We start from the raw sequence: 22,163 nt of genomic DNA on the forward strand, positions 1-22,163 counted from the left end.
GCTGTTCTTCTATGTTTCTTGTTTGTGATTTTGTGTTCTATGTCTTTGGCGTTTGCCCAGTGCAACTAAACCGGGTTCATGTTTAAACGTTTTGCTACTGAGCTTTTTGCATAAATATTCATCTAAGAATTGACAAACGTTTTTTGTCAACACTTTATATGCGAAAATATGTTTTTGAAAAGAGTTAACCAATACCAGAGTTTAAATCATACTTTGGTTTTATGTGGTAAAATGAGTTGAGACTGAGACTGAGATTTGACCTAATATCTCTGTCTCTTACTTTGTTTCTTCAACACAAATAATGAAAGCCTTGAAAATCTTAGCCGAAACTGCAATGACTAGATCATTGCTTTTTTGGTTTGTAGCATCATGTAGTTGTCTTACCAAGATTGTTTAAATAACGCCCCTGGGGTCAAGCTGTTCATGCCCAGCATGTTAAATGTTTACATGACAATAATAGAGGAATACCTGGTCTGAAGCCATAAGACACCTGGGTAGAAACCAATACTGGTGTCTATTTTGAGAGGCCATGACAAATCCCCTAGTGGGGATTGAACCCACGACCTGTCATGTTTTGAATGGTGTGTGGCCAAATATTGTACAAAATTGCGACACTTATAAACATTCAAGCATTTTTATAAATCGAATTTATAATAAAATAATACAAAATAAATTTCATGGAAAAAATGTACTATTCAATTTAATGGCCTTGTATGTTAACCTACTAAGATCCCGCCTGGGCCTTTACATACTTATTCAGACATATTTTCTGCGTCTTTGTTATTTGAAACATTTTCGCCGGATGTTTAATGAAGTACAAATGAAACAGCTAATTAAAATATCCCAATCAGAAGTATCACTTTTATAAGGCAAATCGTATTTAAGTATACGGTCTCGAGTTGCCTCAAGCACATGGGCTTCAGGTTACAATGAATTTAGGATATCCCTCCTTAACGTTTGTTTGTATACTAGACTACCATAGCATTCTTGTTACATATTTACTGCAAACTCTCAAAAGATATTGGCATGCTAAAGTTTAGTTTGTTAGAAATTAAAGATGTTGATATTTTCGTTTTGCGTGTGCATTTTTTCAGTGACATTAGTTTCGGGATCGAAATTGAACAACGAGCCGCAATGTGTGTCTAGATTTGATTTCGATTACAAAGTCCTTACGAAGTTTGTAGAACTTGAAACGGAAACCAAACGATTGCAGAATATTGTAACAGAACAGGGAAACCTGATTGAAGACCTAAAGGAAACTTCCCAGGTAAGAAAATTTGTGTATTATATTGAGATAAATATTGGGGGTCTGTTTTGATAAAAAGGAGTTTTTAATTTGTAAATATGTCTACAGGGGCCGGTCCAGGAGTTGACGCTAAAGGGGGGCGTAACATAGGGGGCACAACAAATTGACAATCGCCCCCCCCCCCCAAATGAACGTAAATTTAAAATGTTGGGGGGTTAAGAGGTACTCCAACAATAAAAGTTTAACATTTAATAATGACGAGATGGTGCGTTTTGTGCTTATCTACTTATTTATTTCGCAGTGCCATAAAAAAGAAGGGAGGGGCGCCCGGTGTATCCCCTGGATCCGCTAGTTATTCATGCTTGTATCGTGCCTTTGATAAACACTGGTGTCAGGCTGGATTCATTCATTTGTAGTTGATTTCCATTTTTGGTATTTGAACAAAATTATTCAATTTAAAGTTGTGATAAAGTTTAACCTCCATCTCCTTCTAGTTGACACTTTCTCAGATGATGCTTATTCGTTTAGTTCTGATAGCTATCGTGACAAGTCTCATGTTGAGCGCTCATCAAATGGTCTAACACTTTCTTCTAGAATGTTTCATTCTAAGCTTTTGTTTACCATGCGAGTGCGGTAATCCAACCATTTATACACTTTCTAAAAATATAGCTAAATGTTACACAAATCTAGGAACGGAGCGACAACAAGCCAATATTTTTTATGTTAGTTAAATTTTCAAAGAAAATGTTATTAGTTTTTCAATAAGAAATTGATGTTAATGTGTTAATAACTGTTTTTTTTATATAAAATACTGTCGGTTGTCCGGTATAAATTGTAAACAGAATTAGGAACTGAATGAATACTGACCCATCTAATTCTAATTCTCAAATTATTCTATAGGAATCAAAGCAATATTCATAGATCAAAATGCTGTATGAAAATATATTTTCATCATATTGAAAACCATAATGTGTTCTGATATTCACTAATTCTTATAGCAGAATGGTAGACAAAAGGTATAGTTCTTACCGTGAATTATCGCTGCTCTTGACAAAATGGTGTAAAATGGTACTACAGTGACTACCCTCAGATTTTAAACGGTATAGAGCTCATTTCGTACTGGTGAATAATGTCAATAACTCGTGAAGTGGGCGTAGCAGCCATTTCAGAAAGTCGTCCATAGCTGTTTATGAATACATTGAGTGTGGTGAAAGTGATAACAGTCTAGCTAAAATGACCTCATACTAGATTTCCCATCCTTACCTTTCTATTCGAAGCTAATTTAACAGTTGAAACTGATATGTGATCCATTTCTGCTTAAAGGGAACCCATTTCATCGTGTGGAATACTTTGTGTTTTTCAGGAGTTAAGAATCAGAGTTCGTGATCAAGAAAGATCTGTCAATGCTTTGAAATCGGCAAGTGGTAAGTATTAAAGAGGCATATGTGACATATTAAATGTTCATTTAAGTCGTCAATGAAAGTAATTTGTAATAGTTCTAATAAGGTGTGCTAAATTTGGCTTCTTTCATGGGAAACGACATTAAAAAGTCGGTAAATAGTAAGGCGTTGCTACATTATTAGAGCGATTTGTTCTGAAAAGTAGAATAATGTTTCTTAATATTTCTTCAGGCGATTATGACGATTTTCGGGGGGCGTCTTACGTTCGATGGGGGCGAACCTCATGTCCTGCTAACGGTACTTCACTGGTTTACGAGGGATTTGCTGGAGGTTCCTTTTACACACACAAAGGGGCTGCCGTGAATTACCTTTGTCTGACGAAGGAACCACTTTGGGGTAACTACAAAGATGCGGCGCTTGCCGAAGGAGCATATCTTTATGGTGGCGAGTATCAATTCAACAGTAGGAATCGTAACAACTTCTTTGGCAAAGAGATACACCAACATGATGCACCCTGCGCAGTTTGTGAAACGAAGAGGTCGACCATACTTATGATTCCTGGACGAAACAAGTGTCTGGATGGATGGACAGAGGAATACCACGGTTATCTTGTAGCCGGGCAATTCAGTCACGATGCAGGGTCCGAGTACATATGTTTGGACGCAAAGCCAGAAGTTATCAGTGATAGTGTAAAAAGTCTGGACGGGAAATTGTTTTACCTTGTTGAAGGAAGGTGTGGAACTTTGCCATGTCCACCGTATGTCAACAATCGGGAGATAACATGTGTGGTGTGCTCAAAATAAGGAAATAAATGTGCATTACAACTACAAATGACTTGAAATATATATATACTCTATGGGATAAGTCAATACTCAAAGCTTATAAGACTTGTACGCAGTGTTTAAATATAAAATATTGTATATGCTATATTTGTGAAACAGGTCCAACTGTGTTCTTATTTTCATCCAACATCCTATTTCGACAACCTAGTGATAGATGATGGGCCTCGAAGGATTTAAAACCAACAATGACAGGAATCATCAAGACTTGTCTTATATAAAAGCTTATATTGGCTGATGTGTACTGTGTACACACCTAGAATAGTAGTTGTATTATGTATGATTTGAAATTGTCTCTATATCTTATAATAATGTTATAGATACTGCTTTGGCCAGTTTATTTGTGACTATTTACGAATAAAGAAGGTAATGATTTCTAGTTGAATTTCATAAAGATATATTGAAAGCGAAAGGTGCCGAGACAAATTATACTTTTTTCATTCTGAAGTGCATATGCATAAAACCCATGGCATAGGTAATGCAGGTAAACATTCAAATGTTACAGCGCTAGTTTCACTATTGACAAGTTCCGCTTTCCATTCTAGAAGTATATAAAGGATGTTTGTTTTTCAGATCGTATTAAATTCAACAATTGGTCATAGAAACACCGACAAGTAACAAAAGTTGGGAGAAAAATGGCTAATATCTGAAGAAGGGCATAGTAACATTGACTTATGATACCTCATTGTGTAATATTTACATTCACACTTCATTCCTAAACGATGGTTGTTGTTTATCAATTGCACTTTATTGTTGTATAAAGTGCAATGGCATTTCCCATCGATATCGCGTGCGTTTGTTCGATACTTCTGTCCTGTCATTGGGCGCAATAATACCAAGGGGCGGGGCATATTTACTACGGAACTATTTTTTTCAATGAAATCGTAGTAAAACTATTGCCAATATCGGCAACATGCAAAACTGTAATCTGCAGTAAAGCAGTTAAAAAAAGATAAGCAACGATAATTTGATTGATTTTAATGTATATGATTTCATGATGGATGGAACAGTTGAAGAAACGTTTGTGTTTAAAAAGGCTGTTAAATGTCACGACAATGCAAAAACAGTTAGTTCAAAATAACCTCTATAACGGGTGCTTGTATGACGTCATGAGTGATGTAATTGAAAAAGTTTTACATTAAGCTCGATTCGGGCCGCAACATAACTCGGCAGCTGCATTTTGTTTCGACGCCATTTTTTGCAGTGTTCATTCGTTTTGAAAGTGTTGTTTTTTCGAAAATTGACTGGATTTCTGGGTTTATTTACACACAATACCAAAAAATTGGGTAATCAATTAATTACCTATTCAGTCCTAATTTAACCATTGTTTGTTTTGATAACTAATTTAAGCCTGAAAATTTTGTAAACATGTTCTTGATAAAATGAACAGCATCTTAAGCATCAGAGAAAACATTGAAAATTGAAATTTCTTTGTTCATTGCATACGACGTAATGGAATCATGTCCATATAAGTCGTATGTTTTGGAATAAAATCGACAGAAATAACTACAGTTCGGAGGAGTTAGTCGTTTTAGACATAATTTAGTGCTTTTAATACTCAAAACACTTGCAGAAAAAACTATTTAGTAAACACATCAGCTTGCCAGGAAAAGACAAATCAGTAGAAAATATGTAAGTTATATGTGGTTTATTTCATGTTTTGGTATTTGTATGCAGCTACATTATATATGCTAAAATATGTTTTTGTGCAAAAGTTAGCATCGTTGACCAACTTTCGGTCAAAAACCTGGTCACTCAGCCTTAATTGTTATGATGCGGGCCCTGATAGCGCATATGTAAAACAAATCAAAGTGCTGAAAGCACTGATGGACTTGGGCTTCATTTAGGGGAATGTTGACAACCATGTTCTAAGCATTGACAAAATCGGCTCACATCACAAGGGGTCACTGTTTGATGGGTTAGCTTAAACTTAGACTAAAACTGCTTGCAAGCTGCAAAGGAAATTTGAAAAGTTAAGTGTGCGTAGAGTGGGGTGGGTGTGTGTGTGTGTGGGGGGGGGGGGGGCTAATGCGTTAAATCAGATAAAGTCATAGTTCTTTTGAATTTCTCAAGTCGTTAAATCAGACTTGTACAAATTAATTTACGTGGTTGGCACACATACTTCTTTAATTTGATCAAATCCTTTTATATCAAATGTCTGTTATTTGCAGTTTCAGAGAAGATTTGCAATGATGTAATTATATACTATATAGAAAACCTATCACCTCTTTTTCAGGGGAGCTTTAAACCACAGGGCCGTACTTTGAACAATCTTTGTAAAATACATCTACATTTTTATTTAAAGTGAAGAATTATTTTCTCCCTCTAAATTTGTGTTTGGTATTCAATTCATATAACATGCTACCATGATAACTTAGTGCTGTTGATGAATACTAAGCACTGCCTTCTGTCTAATGCTATTCATATTACTGCTGCAGACTTTTGTACATAGCACGTTGAGTAGACTTAGATGAGATGAATATCGTTTTAAAAGTATGAAATATTGAAATGTCTTTTATATACTTTGACCATCAAATTTCATAACATGGTGTCAGTATTTCATCACACTGCTAGTGAGAATGGAATACCAAACATAATTTTATTCTTTATTATATACCCATCATCAATCCACATGCAATACACATATCACAAAATACTTTAACCCATATTCCGCTCCAGTGCAATACGGCCATATACCACTCTTGTGACGTCACGTCATAACAAGTATGTTTCGCAATATTAAATTAACGTCATTAAAGCAATGAGTGCATCCTTAATATGAAATTTATTATGCAAAGATGTGACTTCTAAGTGATCTAATCAGTAATGTATATAATAATAGGGTTATTAGTACTGCGTTTTGATCCGGATATGGCCGAATGTCGTTTGATTCTGGTAGTTTTTTGTAGATTTTGATTTTACTCGGCTTATGCCTTGTGAAATCCGAATCTGAAAAAATCTACTTGAGTCGAATACAACCTCCTGGATCAAAACGCAGTACTTATAACCCTATTATGTACAAAACCTGTTACCCCGTCGACAGAGCATCTTTAACCCACAGGGCCATTGTAACTTTGAACAATCGTTGTAAAAGACAACTACATACAAGATGCTTAAGGGAGTAGTTTGGAAAAATTAAGAATTAATTTCTCCGTCTGAATTTGTATGCATTAGATAACTCAATAAATGCAGCAGTTGGCCATTCTTGTATTGTCCTCTGTCACTGTCCTGATAGCTCCCTATCTCAATAAATGCAAAAGGTTGTAGGTTCATGATTCTCCTGGTCCAATATGTCATACAGAAAGAAGATGTTGAATGTAGAATCAAGAAGCTTTCTTTTCAGGCACTCCAAATTGAATAGTACTGTAACATTTGAAGTGCCAAGAATTTGTTGGATTCCTAGGCAACAGGTATCAGGTGTTTCAGTACATTTGTCAAATACTTTTCACCCGTCCTTGTAAATCTAAAAAAAAGCTTTCATTTCGCAAAAGTAGTTCATATAATTATATTAAGGTTGCTAAATCAGAGTTTGAATAATTCTGAAAACTAGATGTGCCGTTAATTGCAGCAATTTGAACTCCAACTCATACTGTCAATTAAGCTGGTTAAGCAATACTGCAGTTCCTTGGTGTGGGGATTGCTTTATTTACTTGAATAAACAAACAGTTCTTGCGTTGGAAAGTACAATGTATTAACATGCATTTTTCTTGCCCTGACTCCATCCAAGCCTTAAATCTTAGATCAACATGTACTTGGGGCTATGTGTAATATCAATGAGAACCATAAATTATGTTCAATTTAGTGCCACTTATGATATTTCATTCCACATACAAAAACACTAACAATTGTTCTTTAAAACCAATATCCTTTGTTATGATAAAACCATTGCCAAGTTGGTAATTTGAAAAGACAAGAAATTATATCTGGTCAGGGTTTGACATAGTCTTTCTAGACAGCTGGACTTGTTTTGCAGTTACTTTGAAAATCTTCAAAAGCTAAACTGAACAAGACTGAAGCAAAAAACTCACAATACCAAAAGGGTTTTTTAAAGACTTACTTGATCATTCTCACATCACCTATACCATTAGTTCTTATCTTCAAACTTAAGTCAACATAATAATTAATATTTGACATAAATATTGCAATGAATTGTGCTTTAAAAAAAAATCATCTGTGCATTGAGATTTTATTATGAGTTTAAAGCTGCACTCTCACACATTGAACGTTTTGACAACTTTTTTATTTTTTGTCTTGGAACGAGCCAATTTTTGCGAAAATCCATGGAAACCAGTTCTATAAGACTGCTGACCAAAATTTAGATGGCAGATTTTTATATTAAAGTTAAAAAATGATGTTTTAAGCATTATTCTTATACTGTAAGTAACGGTTTAAGCCATAAAACATTAATTTTCGAACGGAAATATGACCAACTACGAGCTAATTGTTTGTCAGCAATCTGATATCATTGTTTGAAGATGTTAACGCAAAAATCTGCTCTTTCGAAGACAAAAAAAGTTGTAAAAACGGTAAATCTGTGAGAGTGCAGCTTTAAACTATGACAGGAATAATTCAAAGGAATGATTTTTTTGTGATTTCTAGCATTAAAATTGTCTGAATCGCATGGAAATTTATAAATTATGTAAGGTTTTCTCACATTAGTCACACTTTTTGAACGTTGTGATGTCTTCTTTTTGTTTGTCTCAAATTAATACAGCATTGGCTTCACTTGTTGTTTATGAAAGGGACTGTACACCAGATTGGCACCAAAAAAGTTTTTTTTTTCCTGTAACGAACCTAAGGACACTTTTTTAATAAAATATTTTACTCTTTGATATCGTTATTGTAAATAAAATACCAAAATGAGAAAAAAAAAATTGCAGTGAAGTGTCGTATCTACTATGCTATGAAGACTTATTTTACTGGGTGGAATTTTCCAGATGTATACCTAAGTCGCTAATATCATGTAATAACATCAACGGCGGATCATGCATAAGGAATGAATTCTACTCGGTAGACATACCTAGTAATCTTTTTTTAATGGAAAAACACGAAATAACTGCTATTAATAAATCATTTGTAAACTATGGGGATCATCAGTTAGTAAGTTTCAATGCATTAATTGTACACATCGATACCAAGTTTATGTCAATTTTCTACAATTTTCTTTAAATTTTTGCTTTTTCACCATTAACTGAGTACAATGTCTGTGACTTATCAAATATTTAATAGTAATGGTCTACAACCAAGATTTGTTTTAATTATCCAGGTTTCAAACTGCATTGTGTATGCGATTGGAAAGGTAATCTTGAAAGCTCACTTAGTATATATTTTACAAATAACATTCACCCTGCAAGGTACTCATATTTGGATGATACATAAAGATCTGCACAGTCATTTATGTATACTTGCATTTATTGATACAGGATACCTTTTTTAAATCTTTGATTTAGATTGCAAAGTATAACTTATATAAATAAATATATATTCTTAACTTTATCTGAATACACAAGCTAATGCATCAGTCAATTGTAACCATGCCCCCCCCCCCCAGTCCCGGAATAGCGGGGACTTTTACTTTCGGTCCAGCCAACCCCAGCTAAAATCCCCGCTCTGCGCAGATTATCTGATGGTAAAGTCCCCACCAAATGCCCCCGCACCCAAGGGACATTAGGTTAAGCCCCATCCACACTGTATTTTCCGGGAAGATCCGGCACTGCGGGGCCACCTGAAAGGTAAAAACATGGCCCATTTCGCCGGCTATCCCCGGTATACCCCCGGATGTGGGAGCCGTATTTACAATTGACTGGAGCATAATGATCCATAGTGATCCAATCTCATGCCAAGATGATTTCTGGTCTGACATCGCGAGGTTAGTTATTCTTAAGCATAAAAAAGCCTGGACAGCATTTGAGAAAGACTGTTGTGAGGTTAAATCTTCATTACTTCACTATTCCACAACATTGGGTGATAAGGGAACTTTATTGAATATTTTGATTTTAATTTTGTTCCCTAAACGCCACAAGTCAACTGATTAATTAATACAAATTCAATTCTATCTCCACAATATTCGGCACTGCATTGTTAAATAAAACTCAAAAGTTACGCGGCATATGGTTTTTAGTTAACATTAATAGTATTTGAACAATAAATACCAACAATCATGCTGTATGTAAAAAAGTACTAAGTGCCTCGCGATGATTAGTTAAAAAAACTTTGAATCGAAAATAAAATATCACGGAAACATACAAATTATGTCGAAAAAAAGAACAGGGATCGACTTCGGAATACCAACATTCTATACAAAGGATAACAATACTTTTTTAAACCAACTTTCCTGGTTGTTTTCTACTTAGACCGCACGTTTATTCGCTTTACGTATGAATTCACAAGACATTTCAAATGCGCGACGGGCACCGCGGTTAGCTGATACTGGTTTCATTTCGGATAAAAGAGAAAGAGGGTACCAGTCTATCAATACAGAGCATTGAACGGAAAATTTTCGATGCGTACTTTTGCAATATGTTCATATTCTTATTGCATATAATCTGACCGTATGCAAGAACATTCATGTAGTTAACCCGATTAACTCACTCGCTACGTATGAATTTCTTGTGCTTCAATAAAAGAACATACAGTTAGCTTGAATTGTTAGGAGAACTATTTTTATTGGATGTTTTCATTGTAATCAGTTCTGGTACTACTTTGATTATCCAAATTCGCTAACCGCAATCCAATCAAAATACAGCGTATGAATTCATTACTTCAGTGAACCCCCAGATGCGGCTTGAGAATGCAGATAGCTCGAAGCCGACTGGGTTTTGTGTCTTAAGATCGTGGAGATGTGCATTCGTATTGACACAATGACGTATTGTGTTTTCCTCTTACACTGTAGTTTTGAACGACTTTGGTTATGAGTGAACCTACATGTACTTTCTTGTGAGTCAAAGCAATCAAAACATTTCAGCTCCACTGCTCTTTAGATTGATCGGACTTTCACAACTGGCAGCAATTTTGGTGGAGAGCTCGCGTCAAGAGTCAGAATTCTAAAGGCATTATCGAGGTACAAACAATTTCAACAGAATCTGACTTTTACCTCAAACTAACTAGATACACAACTCCAGCGCCAACTGAGTTTTGCGTCTTAAAATCATTGATATATGTGTACGTATTAACACAATTAATAAGTAACCGAATAAATAGAAAACAGGTTAGTTCTGTGGATGGAGAAAGTTAATACGGCTCAACCTATTCATTCATCCTCCTTGCCAGAAAAAACTTTCTCCATCCACGACGCTAACCTACTATTCTCTATATACGATCATGATGAAAACCGGTGACTTAAATAAATTCCAAGGTCAATATCAAGTTCGATTACCCTAAACACCCTTACAAGAGCACGAACGACATCTGTCCGATCCCTGCCTGATGCGTGCATGCATGGAAATAAAGGAACACAAGTGCCTATGTGTATGCATATCGCAACACGCGTATAACAACACCACTGTATAAAACAAATTCTTATAAATGGCAACACCTGTGTATATGATAACCACCCAGTATATGGAAAAACCTTTTTATAAGACATCATCCGTGCATATTGCAACACCCGTGTATGACAACGTCCGTATATATAACAACACCCGTGTATATGGCAACACCCGTGTATGACAACGTCCGTATATATAACAACACCCGTGTATATGGCAACACCCGTGTATGACAACGTCCGTATATATAACAACACCCGTGTATATGGCAACACCCGTGTATGACAACGTCCGTATATATAACAACACCCGTGTATATGGCAACACCCGTGTATGACAACGTCCGTATATATAACAACACCCGTGTATATGACAACACCCGTGTATATGACAACACCCGTGTATATGACAACACCCGTGTATATGACAACACCCGTGTATATGACAACACCCGTGTATATGACAACACCCGTGTTTATGACAGCAGCAGTGTATATGACAACACCCGTGTTTATGGCAACACCCGTGTATGACAACACCCGTGTATATAACAACACCCGTGTTTATGACAACACCCGTGTATATGACAACACCCGTGTTTATGACAACACCCATGTATATGATAGCACCTACATATGACAAAACTTGAGTATATGGCAACGCTTGTATATATGGAAACATCCGTGTATATTATTACACCCATATTTAACAAAATCCGTGTATGTGGAAACACCCGTGTATACAACTACTGTATATAAAAACACCCGTGAATGTGATACCATCTGTTTATAAGAAACATGGCAACTCCTGTTTATAGGACATCGTCCGTGTATATGACGCACCGTGGACATGATAATTCCTGTATATAGGACATCGTCCGTGTATATGACGCACTGTGGACATGACAATTCCTGTATATAGAACATCATCCGTGTACATTACACATCGTGGATATGACAATTCCTGTATATAGGCAAGATCCGTGTATATGACACACCGTGGATATGACAATTCTTGTATATAGGACATCGTTCGTGTATATGACACACCTTGGATATGACAATTCCAGTATATAGGACATCGTCCGTGTATATTACACACCGTGGACATGATAATTCCTATATATAGGACATCGTCCGTGTATATTACGCACCGTGAAAATGATAATTCCTGTATATAGGACATCGTCCGTGTATATGACGCACCTTGGACATGATAATTCCAGTATATAGGACATCGTCCGTGTATATAACGCACCTTGGACATGATAATTCCTGTATATAGGACATCGTCCGTGTATATGACGCACCGTGGACATGACAATTCCTGTATATAGGACATCGTCCGTGTATATGACGCACCGTGGACATGACAATTCCTGTATATAGAACATCGTCCGTGTATATGACGCACCGTGGACATGACAATTCCTGTATATAGAACATCATCCGTGTATATGACACACCGTGTACATGGTAATTCCTGTATATAGGACATTGTCCGTGTATATGACGCATCGTGGACATGACAATTCCTGTATATAGGACATCGTCCGTGTATATGACGCACCGTGGACATGACAATTCCTGTATATAGGACATCGTCCGTGTATATGACGCACCGTGGACATGACAATTCCTGTATATAGGACATCGTCCGTGTATATGACGCACCGTGGACATGATAATTCCTGTATATAGGACATCGTCCGTGTATATGACGCACCGTGGACATGATAATTCCTGTATATAGGACATCGTCCGTGTATATGACGCACCGTGGACATGAAAATTCCTGTATATAGGGCATCATCCGTGTATATGACACACCATGGACATGACAATTCCTCTATATAGGACATCGTCCGTGTATATGACGCATCGTGGACATGATAATTCCTGTATATAGGACATCGTCCGTGTATATGACGCACCGTGGACATGACAATTCCTGTATATAGGGCATCATCCGTGTATATGACACACCATGGACATGACAATTCTTGTATATAGGACATCATCCGTGTATATGACGCACCGTGGACATGACAATTCCTGTATATAGGACATCGTCCGTGTATATGACGCACCGTGGACATGACAATTCCTGTATATAGGACATCGTCCGTGTATATGACGCACCGTGGACATGATAATTCCTGTATATAGGACATCGTCCGTGTATATGACGCACTGTGGACATGACAATTCCTGTATATAGAACATCATCCGTGTACATTACACATCGTGGATATGACAATTCCTGTATATAGGCAAGATCCGTGTATATGACACACCGTGGATATGACAATTCTTGTATATAGGACATCGTTCGTGTATATGACACACCTTGGATATGACAATTCCAGTATATAGGACATCGTCCGTGTATATTACACACCGTGGACATGATAATTCCTATATATAAGACATCGTCCGTGTATATAACGCACCTTGGACATGATAATTCCTGTATATAGGACATCGTCCGTGTATATGACGCACCGTGGACATGACAATTCCTGTATATAGGACTTCATCCGTGTATATGACGCACCGTGGACATGACAATTCCTCTATATAGGACATCGTCCGTGTATATGACGCACCGTGGACATGACAATTCCTGTATATAGGACATCGTCCGTGTATATGACGCACCGTGGACATGACAATTCCTGTATATAGGACATCGTCCGTGTATATGACGCACCGTGGACATGACAATTCCTGTATATAGGACATCGTCCGTGTATATGACGCACCGTGGACATGATAATTCCTGTATATAGGACATCGTCCGTGAATATGACGCACCGTGGACATGATAATTCCTGTATATAGGACATCGTCCGTGTATATGACGCACCGTGGACATGATAATTCCTGTATATAGGACATCGTCCGTGTATATGACGCACCGTGGACATGACAATTCCTGTATATAGGACATCGTCCGTGTATATGACGCACCGTGGACATGACAATTCCTGTATATAGGACATCGTCCGTGTATATGACGCACCGTGGACATGACAATTCCTGTATATAGGACATCGTCCGTGTATATGACGCACCGTGGACATGATAATTCCTGTATATAGGACATCGTCCGTGTATATGACGCACCGTGGACATGATAATTCCTGTATATAGGACATCGTCCGTGTATATGGCGCACCGTGGACATGATAATTCCTGTATATAGGACATCGTCCGTGTATATGACGCACCGTGGACATGACAATTCCTGTATATAGGACATCGTCCGTGTATATGACGCACCGTGGACATGACAATTCCTGTATATAGGACATCGTCCGTGTATATGACGCACCGTGGACATGACAATTCCTGTATATAGGACATCGTCCGTGTATATGACGCACCGTGGACATGACAATTCCTGTATATAGGACATCGTCCGTGTATATGACGCACCGTGGACATGACAATTCCTGTATATATAACATCGTCCGTGTATATGACGCACCGTGGACATGACAATTCCTGTATATAGGACATCGTCCGTGTATATGACGCACCGTGGACATGATAATTCCTGTATATAGGACATCTTCAGTGTATATGACGCATCGTGGACATGACAATTCCTGTATATAGGACATCGTCAGTGTATATGATGCACCGTGGACATGACAATTCTTGTATATAGGACATCGTCCGTGTATATGACGCACCGTGGACATGAAAATTCCTGTATATAGGACATCGTCCGTGTATAAGACGCACCGTGGACATGATAATTCCTGTATATAGGACATCGTCCGTGTATATGACGCACCGTGGACATGACAATTCCTGTATATAGAACATCGTCCGTGTACATTACACACCGTGGATATGACAATTCCTGTATATAGGACAAAATCCTAGTATATGACACACCGTGCATATGACAATTCTTGAATATAGGACATCGTCCGTGTATATGACACACCTTAGATATGATAATTCCTGTATATAGGATATCGTCCGTGTATATTACACACCGTGGACATGATAATTCCTGTATATAGGACATCGTCCGTGTATAATACACACCGTGGACATGATAATTCCTGTATATAGGACATCGTCCGTGTATATGACCCACCTTGGACATGATAATTCCTGTATATAAGACATCGTCCGTGTATATGACGCACCGTGGACATGACAATTCCTGTATATAGGACATCATCCGTGTATATGACGCACCGTGGACATGATAATTCCTGTATATAGGACATCGGCCGTGTATATGACGCACCGTGGACATGACAATTAATGTATATAGGACATCGGCCGTGTATATGACGCACCGTGGACATGACAATTCCTGTATATAGGACATCGGCCGTGTATATGACGCACCGTGGACATATCAATTCCTGTATATAGGACATCGTCCGTGTATATGACGCACCGTGGACATGACAATTCCAGTATATAGAACATCATCCGTGTATATGACGCACCGTGGACATGACAATTCCTGTATATAGGACATCGGCCGTGTATATGACGCACCGTGGACATGATAATTAATGTATATAGGACATCGGCCGTGTATATGACGCACCGTGGACATGACAAATCCTGTATATAGGACATCGGCCGTGTATATGACGCACCGTGGACATGACAATTCCTGTATATAGGACATCGGCCGTGTATATGACGCACCGTGGACATGACAATTCCTGTATATAGGACATCGTCCGTGTATATGACGCACCGTGGACATGACAATTCCAGTATATAGAACATCATCCGTGTATATGACGCACCGTGGACATGACAATTCCTGTATATAGGACATCATCCGTGTATATGACGCACCGTGGACATGATAATTCCTGTATATAGGACATCGGCCGTGTATATGACGCACCGTGGACATGACAATTCCAGTATATAGAACATCATCCGTGTATATGACGCACCGTGGACATGACAATTCCTGTATATAGGACATCATCCGTGTATATGACGCACCGTGGACATGACAATTCCTGTATATAGGACATCGGCCGTGTATATGACGCACCGTGGACATGACAATTACTGTATATAGGACATCGGCCGTGTATATGACGCACCGTGGACATGACAATTCCTGTATATAGGACATCGGCCGTGTATATGACGCACCGTGGACATGACAATTCCTGTATATAGGACATCGTCCGTGTATATGACGCACCGTGGACATGATAATTCCTGTATATAGGACATCGTCCAAGTATATGACGCACCGTGGACATGACAATTCCTGTATATAGGACATCGTCCGTGTATATGACGCACCGTGGACATGACAATTCCTGTATATAGGACATCGTCCGTTTATATGACGCACCGTGGACATGACAATTCCTGTATATAGAACATCATCCGTGTATATGACGCACCTTGGACATGATAATTCCTGTATATAGAACATCATCCGTGTATATGACGCACCATGGACATGACAATTCCTGTATATAGGACATCGTCCGTGTATATGACGCACCGTGGACATGACAATTCCTGTATATAGGACATCGGCCGTGTATATGACGCACCTTGGACATGATAATTCCTGTATATAGGACATCGGCCGTGTATATGACGCACCTTGGACATGATAATTCCTGTATATAGAACATCGTCCGTGTATATGACGCACCGTGGACATGACAATTCCTGTATATAGGACATCGTCCGTGTATATGACGCACCGTGGACATGACAATTCCTGTATATAGGACATCGTCCGTGTATATTACGCACCGTGGACATGACAATTCCTGTATATAGAACATCGTCCGTGTATATCACACACCGTGGACATGATAATTCCAGTATATAGAACATCGTCCGTGTATATCACACACCGTGGACATGATAATTCCAGTATATAGGACATCGTCCGTGTATATGACGCACCGTGGACATGACAATTCCTGTATATAGAACATCGTCCGTGTATATGACGCACCGTGGACATGACAATTCCTGTATATAGAACATCATCCGTGTATATGACGTACCGTCGACATGATAATTCCTGTATATAGGACATCATCTGTGTATATGACGCACCGTGGACATGACAATTCCTGTATATAGGACATCGTCCGTGTATATGACGCACCGTGGACATGACAATTCCTGTATATAGAACATCGTCCGTGTATATGACGCACCGTGGACATGATAATTCCTGTATATAGGACATCGTCCGTGTATATGACGCACCGTGGACATGACAATTCCTGTATATAGGACAACATCCGTGTATATGACGCACCGTGGACATGATAATTCCTGTATATAGGACAACATCCGTGTATATGACGCACCGTGGACATGACAATTCCTGTATATAGGACATCGTCCGTGTATATGACGCACCGTGGACATGACAATTCCTGTATATAGGACATCATCCGTGTATATGACGCACCGTGGACATGATAATTCCTGTATATAGGACATCGGCCGTGTATATGACGCACCGTGGACATGACAATTAATGTATATAGGACATCGTCCGTGTATATGACGCACCGTGGACATGACAATTCCTGTATATAGGACATCGTCCGTGTATATGACGCACCGTGGACATGACAATTCCTGTATATAGGACATCGTCCGTGTATATGACGCACCGTGGACATGATAATTCCTGTATATAGGACATCGTCCGTGTATATGACGCACCGTGGACATGATAATTCCTGTATATAGAACATCGTCCGTGTATATGACGCACCGTGGACATGACAATTCCTGTATATAGGAGACATGACAATTCCTGTATATAGGACATCATCCGTGTATATGACGCACCGTGGACATGACAATTCCTGTATATAGGACAACATCCGTGTATATGACGCACCGTGGACATGAAAATTTCTGTATATAGGACATCGTCCGTGTATATGACGCACCGTGGACATGACAATTCCTGTATATAGGACATCGTCCGTGTATATGACGCACAGTGGACATGACAATTCCTGTATATAGGACATCATCCGTGTATATGACGCACCGTGGACATGATAATTCCTGTATATAGGACAACATCCGTGTATATGACGCACCGTGGACATGACAATTCCTGTATATAGGACATCGTCCGTGTATATGACGCACCGTGGACATGACAATTCCTGTATATAGGACATCATCCGTGTATATGACGCACCGTGGACATGACAATTCCTGTATATAGGACATTGTCCGTGTATATGACGCTCCGTGGATATGACAATTCCTGTATATAGGACATCGTCCGTGTATATGACGTTCCGTGGATATGACAATTCCTGTATATAGGACATCGTCCGTGTATATGACGCACCGTGGATATGACAATTCCTGTATATAGGACAACATCCGTGTATATGACGCACCGTGGACTTGATAATTCCTGTATATAGGACATCGTCCGTGTATATGACGCACCGTGGACATGACAATTCCTGTACATAGGACATCGTCCGTGTATATGACGCACCGTGGACATGACAATTCTTGTATATAGGACATCGTCCGTGTATATGACGCACCGTGGACATGACAATTCTTGTATATAGGACATCGTCCGTGTATATGACGCACCGTGGACATGACAATTCCTGTATATAGGACATCGTCCGTGTATATGACGCACCGTGGACATGATAATTCCTGTATATAGGACATCGTCCGTGTATATGACGCACCGTGGACATGACAATTCCTGTATATAGGACATCGTCCGTGTATATGACGCACCGTGGACATGACAATTCCTGTATATAGGACATCGTCCGTGTATATGACGCACCGTGGACATGACAATTCCTGTATATAGGACATCGTCCGTGTATATGACGCACCGTGGACATGACAATTCATGTATATAGGACATCGTCCGTGTATATGACGCACCGTGGACATAACAATTCCTGTATATAGGACATCGTCCGTGTATATGACGCACCGTGGACATGAAAATTCCTGTATATAGGACATCGTCCGTGTATATGACGCACCGTGGACATGATAATTCCTGTTTAGAGGACATCGGCCGTGTTTATGACGCACCGTGGACATGACAATTCCTGTATATAGGACATCGTCCGTGTATATGACGCACCGTGGATATGACAATTCCTGTATATAGGACATCGTCCGTGTATATGACGCACCGTGGACATGACAATTCCTGTATATAGGACATCGTCCGTGTATATGACGCACCGTGGACAAGATAATTCCTGTATATAGGACATCGTCCGTGTATATGACGCACCGTGGACATGACAATTCCTGTATATAGAAAATCATCCGTGTATATGACACACCGTGGATATGACAATTCTTGTATAAAGGACACCATCCGTGTATATGACACCTCGTGGATATGACAATTCTTGTATAAAGGACATTATCCTGAATATGTGACAAAACCGTGGATATGGCAGTTTCTGTACATAGGACAACATCCCTGTATATGAGAGACCGTTGATATGACTATTCCTGTATATTATAGGACATCATTCGTGTATATGACACTCCCTTGTAAATGGCAACACTTATATAACAACACCAGTGTATATGGCAAGAGTTTATTAAAAATGAGTTGTAGTACCTGAGCAACAAAGCATTTCTCGAAGTTGTCAACAACGTTGTTTTTTTAAGTTACGAACGTTGAATAATTGAACAACGATTAAATTCGAAATTTTGACGACATACTCAGCCGCTATGGACTATGGTAAGCATTATTTTTGATAACCACTTGAGACATTTGAATACATGCATGTCTATCAAACTAATGTTCTTTGTTTTGCTTATTAAAGTTATAATAAAGGCATATTCCATTATTGTATATCTGAACAGATATCAAAAACTGCCAACAATTTACAAAAGGTTTTCAGACACATAAGTATAAAAAAAGAAATCTTAAAAGAAATCTATACCACGCCTAAAAGCCTATGGGAGCATCATAAACTAAGCAAACATTCACAAGTCCCTCGAATATATCACAAATACTTTGAATAATCAAATTCGATCTTTATAAGAATGTATTGTCAGGGCAACTGAACTGAATCCGTTTGAAAACTGCAGTGAATCCGTTTGAAAACTGCATTGAATCCATTTGAAAACTGTACTGAATCCGTTTGCAAACTGCACTGAATCCGTTTGAAAACTGCAGTGAATCCGTTTGAAAACTGAAGTGAATTCATTTGAAAACTGTATTGAATCTGTTTGAAAACTGTAGTGAATCCGTTTGAAAACTGCAGTGAATCTGTTTGAAAACTGAAGTGAATTTCTTTGAAAACTGCAGTGAATCTGTTTGAAAACTGTAGTGAATCTCTCTGAAAACTGTTGTGAATCTCTTTTCCGAAAACTGTAGTGCATCTTAATGAAAACTAAAGTGAATCTCTTTGAAAACTGTAGTGAATCTGTTTAAAAAAACTGAAGAGCAGCTCTGAAAATATGACTACGACATCGGATATCTGCCACCAAGGTTGCCTATGTCTCGTGCATGGAAACTGGAAAAGAAAACGGTATCTATAACAGAGCAGTGTAGAGCGTAGTTTATAATACAGGATAATCAAAACGGAATTAAATTTACGAGCCAAACATCAATAATTGAAATAAAACTGTGATGGATATGTACGTCGTGGGCCAGTCTCAACAATTCTTAGAAAAGTTTCATAGATGTGACAAATACACACAGATCTTAGGCCTTAAGACTACATCAATGATATGTTTGTACTTAAACTTCGAGACACATGTGTCAGTTGTTTGTGTTTTATTCAGATATATAAGCATGAAAAAAAGTTGAAAACGATTTTGCAAATGAAGTTATTCACTTCAACAAAGTTCCGAACAATCGCCTCATTAATATTGTATTTCAAAACCATCCTAGATTATGTCACATAAACTGGGATAGATAAACATAGTCAAAAATAACCAACTGTGTGATCGGCAGTTCCAATGGCGCAATAGTTCCTTTTTCACGCGGGGGCGAGGCTACTCTGACTGGCGGCTTTTCTTCAATTATCTGGACGGGCCTCGTCACCGGGCGGACTGTTTTCACGGGCTGGCGCACGACTTGCACAGGGCGGGCGGCGCGTACAGTGCGTATGGCTTTAGGGTAAGAGCGGTAACAGGAACCACTGTCAGTGAGATAAAATAAAAATTGTACATGTACATGGTCTCAAAAATAACTCTTGTTGCTAATTTTTATATATGCATGCGGTTCGATCCATAACACGTTCATCCAGTTTGAGATATGCGATATTGTCGGGGTGGTCATGTTTTTACATTCTTTTTATATTCATTGAAACCTACTAAACGAATGGCACCCATGAATACTATTCAGTTTTTTTCGCGTGTGAATTATTATGTAAGCCACGTTGTAAAATTGAAGTTGAAATTGATGAATTAGTAAGTGGCCATCACAGAAACAACCTTGTTGAAGGTTTAAAGTTACGGCCAGGGTTAAGAGCCTTCAACAATGCAAAAGTTGGTGAGGAAGGCCAAAAAAAAGTATTAAAACTTAAAGTTGAACTTAGTTTTGAAGATTTATGTATTTGTCCTTCAAACTAATTGTTGCACTGTGAGAAGCACTGGAAGGTGTTTTTTTGCAGGAATACGATACTATTATATACTTTCCGGTGGATTTTTAAGTGAAAAAAATGATATGTCCATTGTTTCATTGGAACTTACCAACGTCCCGCAAGACAACATTTTCGCAACAGGAACGCCAGAAGCCCGAGCAAGAGTGCACCCAACAAAATGGCGGGGATTAACCAGAAGAGGAAATTCTCCGAAGATCCGGATGTAGAAGAGGATGATGAACTTGATGAACTAGAGCTTGACTGTGACGGCACAGGGTCGCAAATAATAATAGTAACAGGCGATTCATCGGAATGGCCGGCTGCATCTGTAGAAAGAAGACTAGTTGCATGTGATAGTTTAACAATACAGAACCGACTAATGTAACAAATCATGTCCAGTGTGTGTATACCACGTGATAAATTGCGTCATTAATGCTACGTCGGAAGGCAATATTTTGCTTTGAATGAAGTCTTTAAACAAAGATAACATCACAATTCTTCACCATTTTAAATGAAACATAGCGCACTCTACGTAGCTTACAGAGCCCACCGTTCGGTCTTTTACCAGAGTTT

The 22,163-nt window shown here is 38.6% G+C and overlaps 2 protein-coding genes across 2 annotated transcripts in view; one reads left to right on the forward strand and one right to left on the reverse strand.

The window, feature by feature from the left end:
• Nucleotides 1-972: 972 nt before the first annotated feature.
• LOC128205239 (uncharacterized) lies at nt 973-3,864 on the forward strand. The gene is made up of 3 exons (XM_052906747.1): nt 973-1,267; nt 2,610-2,670; nt 2,878-3,864. The coding sequence occupies exons 1-3, from the start codon at nt 1,058-1,060 to the stop codon at nt 3,447-3,449; spliced, it is 843 nt and encodes a 280-aa protein (XP_052762707.1). The 5' UTR covers nt 973-1,057; the 3' UTR covers nt 3,450-3,864.
• A 15,711-nt stretch (nt 3,865-19,575) lies between these two features.
• LOC128206066 (cadherin-23-like) overlaps nt 19,576-22,163 on the reverse strand; it is a 72,535-nt gene continuing 69,947 nt past the window's right edge. Inside the window, exons 36-38 of the mRNA XM_052908198.1 lie at nt 21,700-21,916; nt 20,946-21,146; nt 19,576-20,516 (exon numbers count right to left, since the gene is read on the reverse strand). Of these exons, the coding sequence (XP_052764158.1) occupies nt 20,465-20,516; nt 20,946-21,146; nt 21,700-21,916 (470 nt within the window). The 3' untranslated portion in view covers nt 19,576-20,464. The remainder of the gene's footprint in view (nt 20,517-20,945; nt 21,147-21,699; nt 21,917-22,163) is intronic.

The sequence above is a fragment of the Mya arenaria genome, chromosome 10 (genome assembly GCF_026914265.1).
Source record: "Mya arenaria isolate MELC-2E11 chromosome 10, ASM2691426v1".
NCBI classification, from domain to species: Eukaryota; Metazoa; Mollusca; class Bivalvia; order Myida; family Myidae; genus Mya; species Mya arenaria.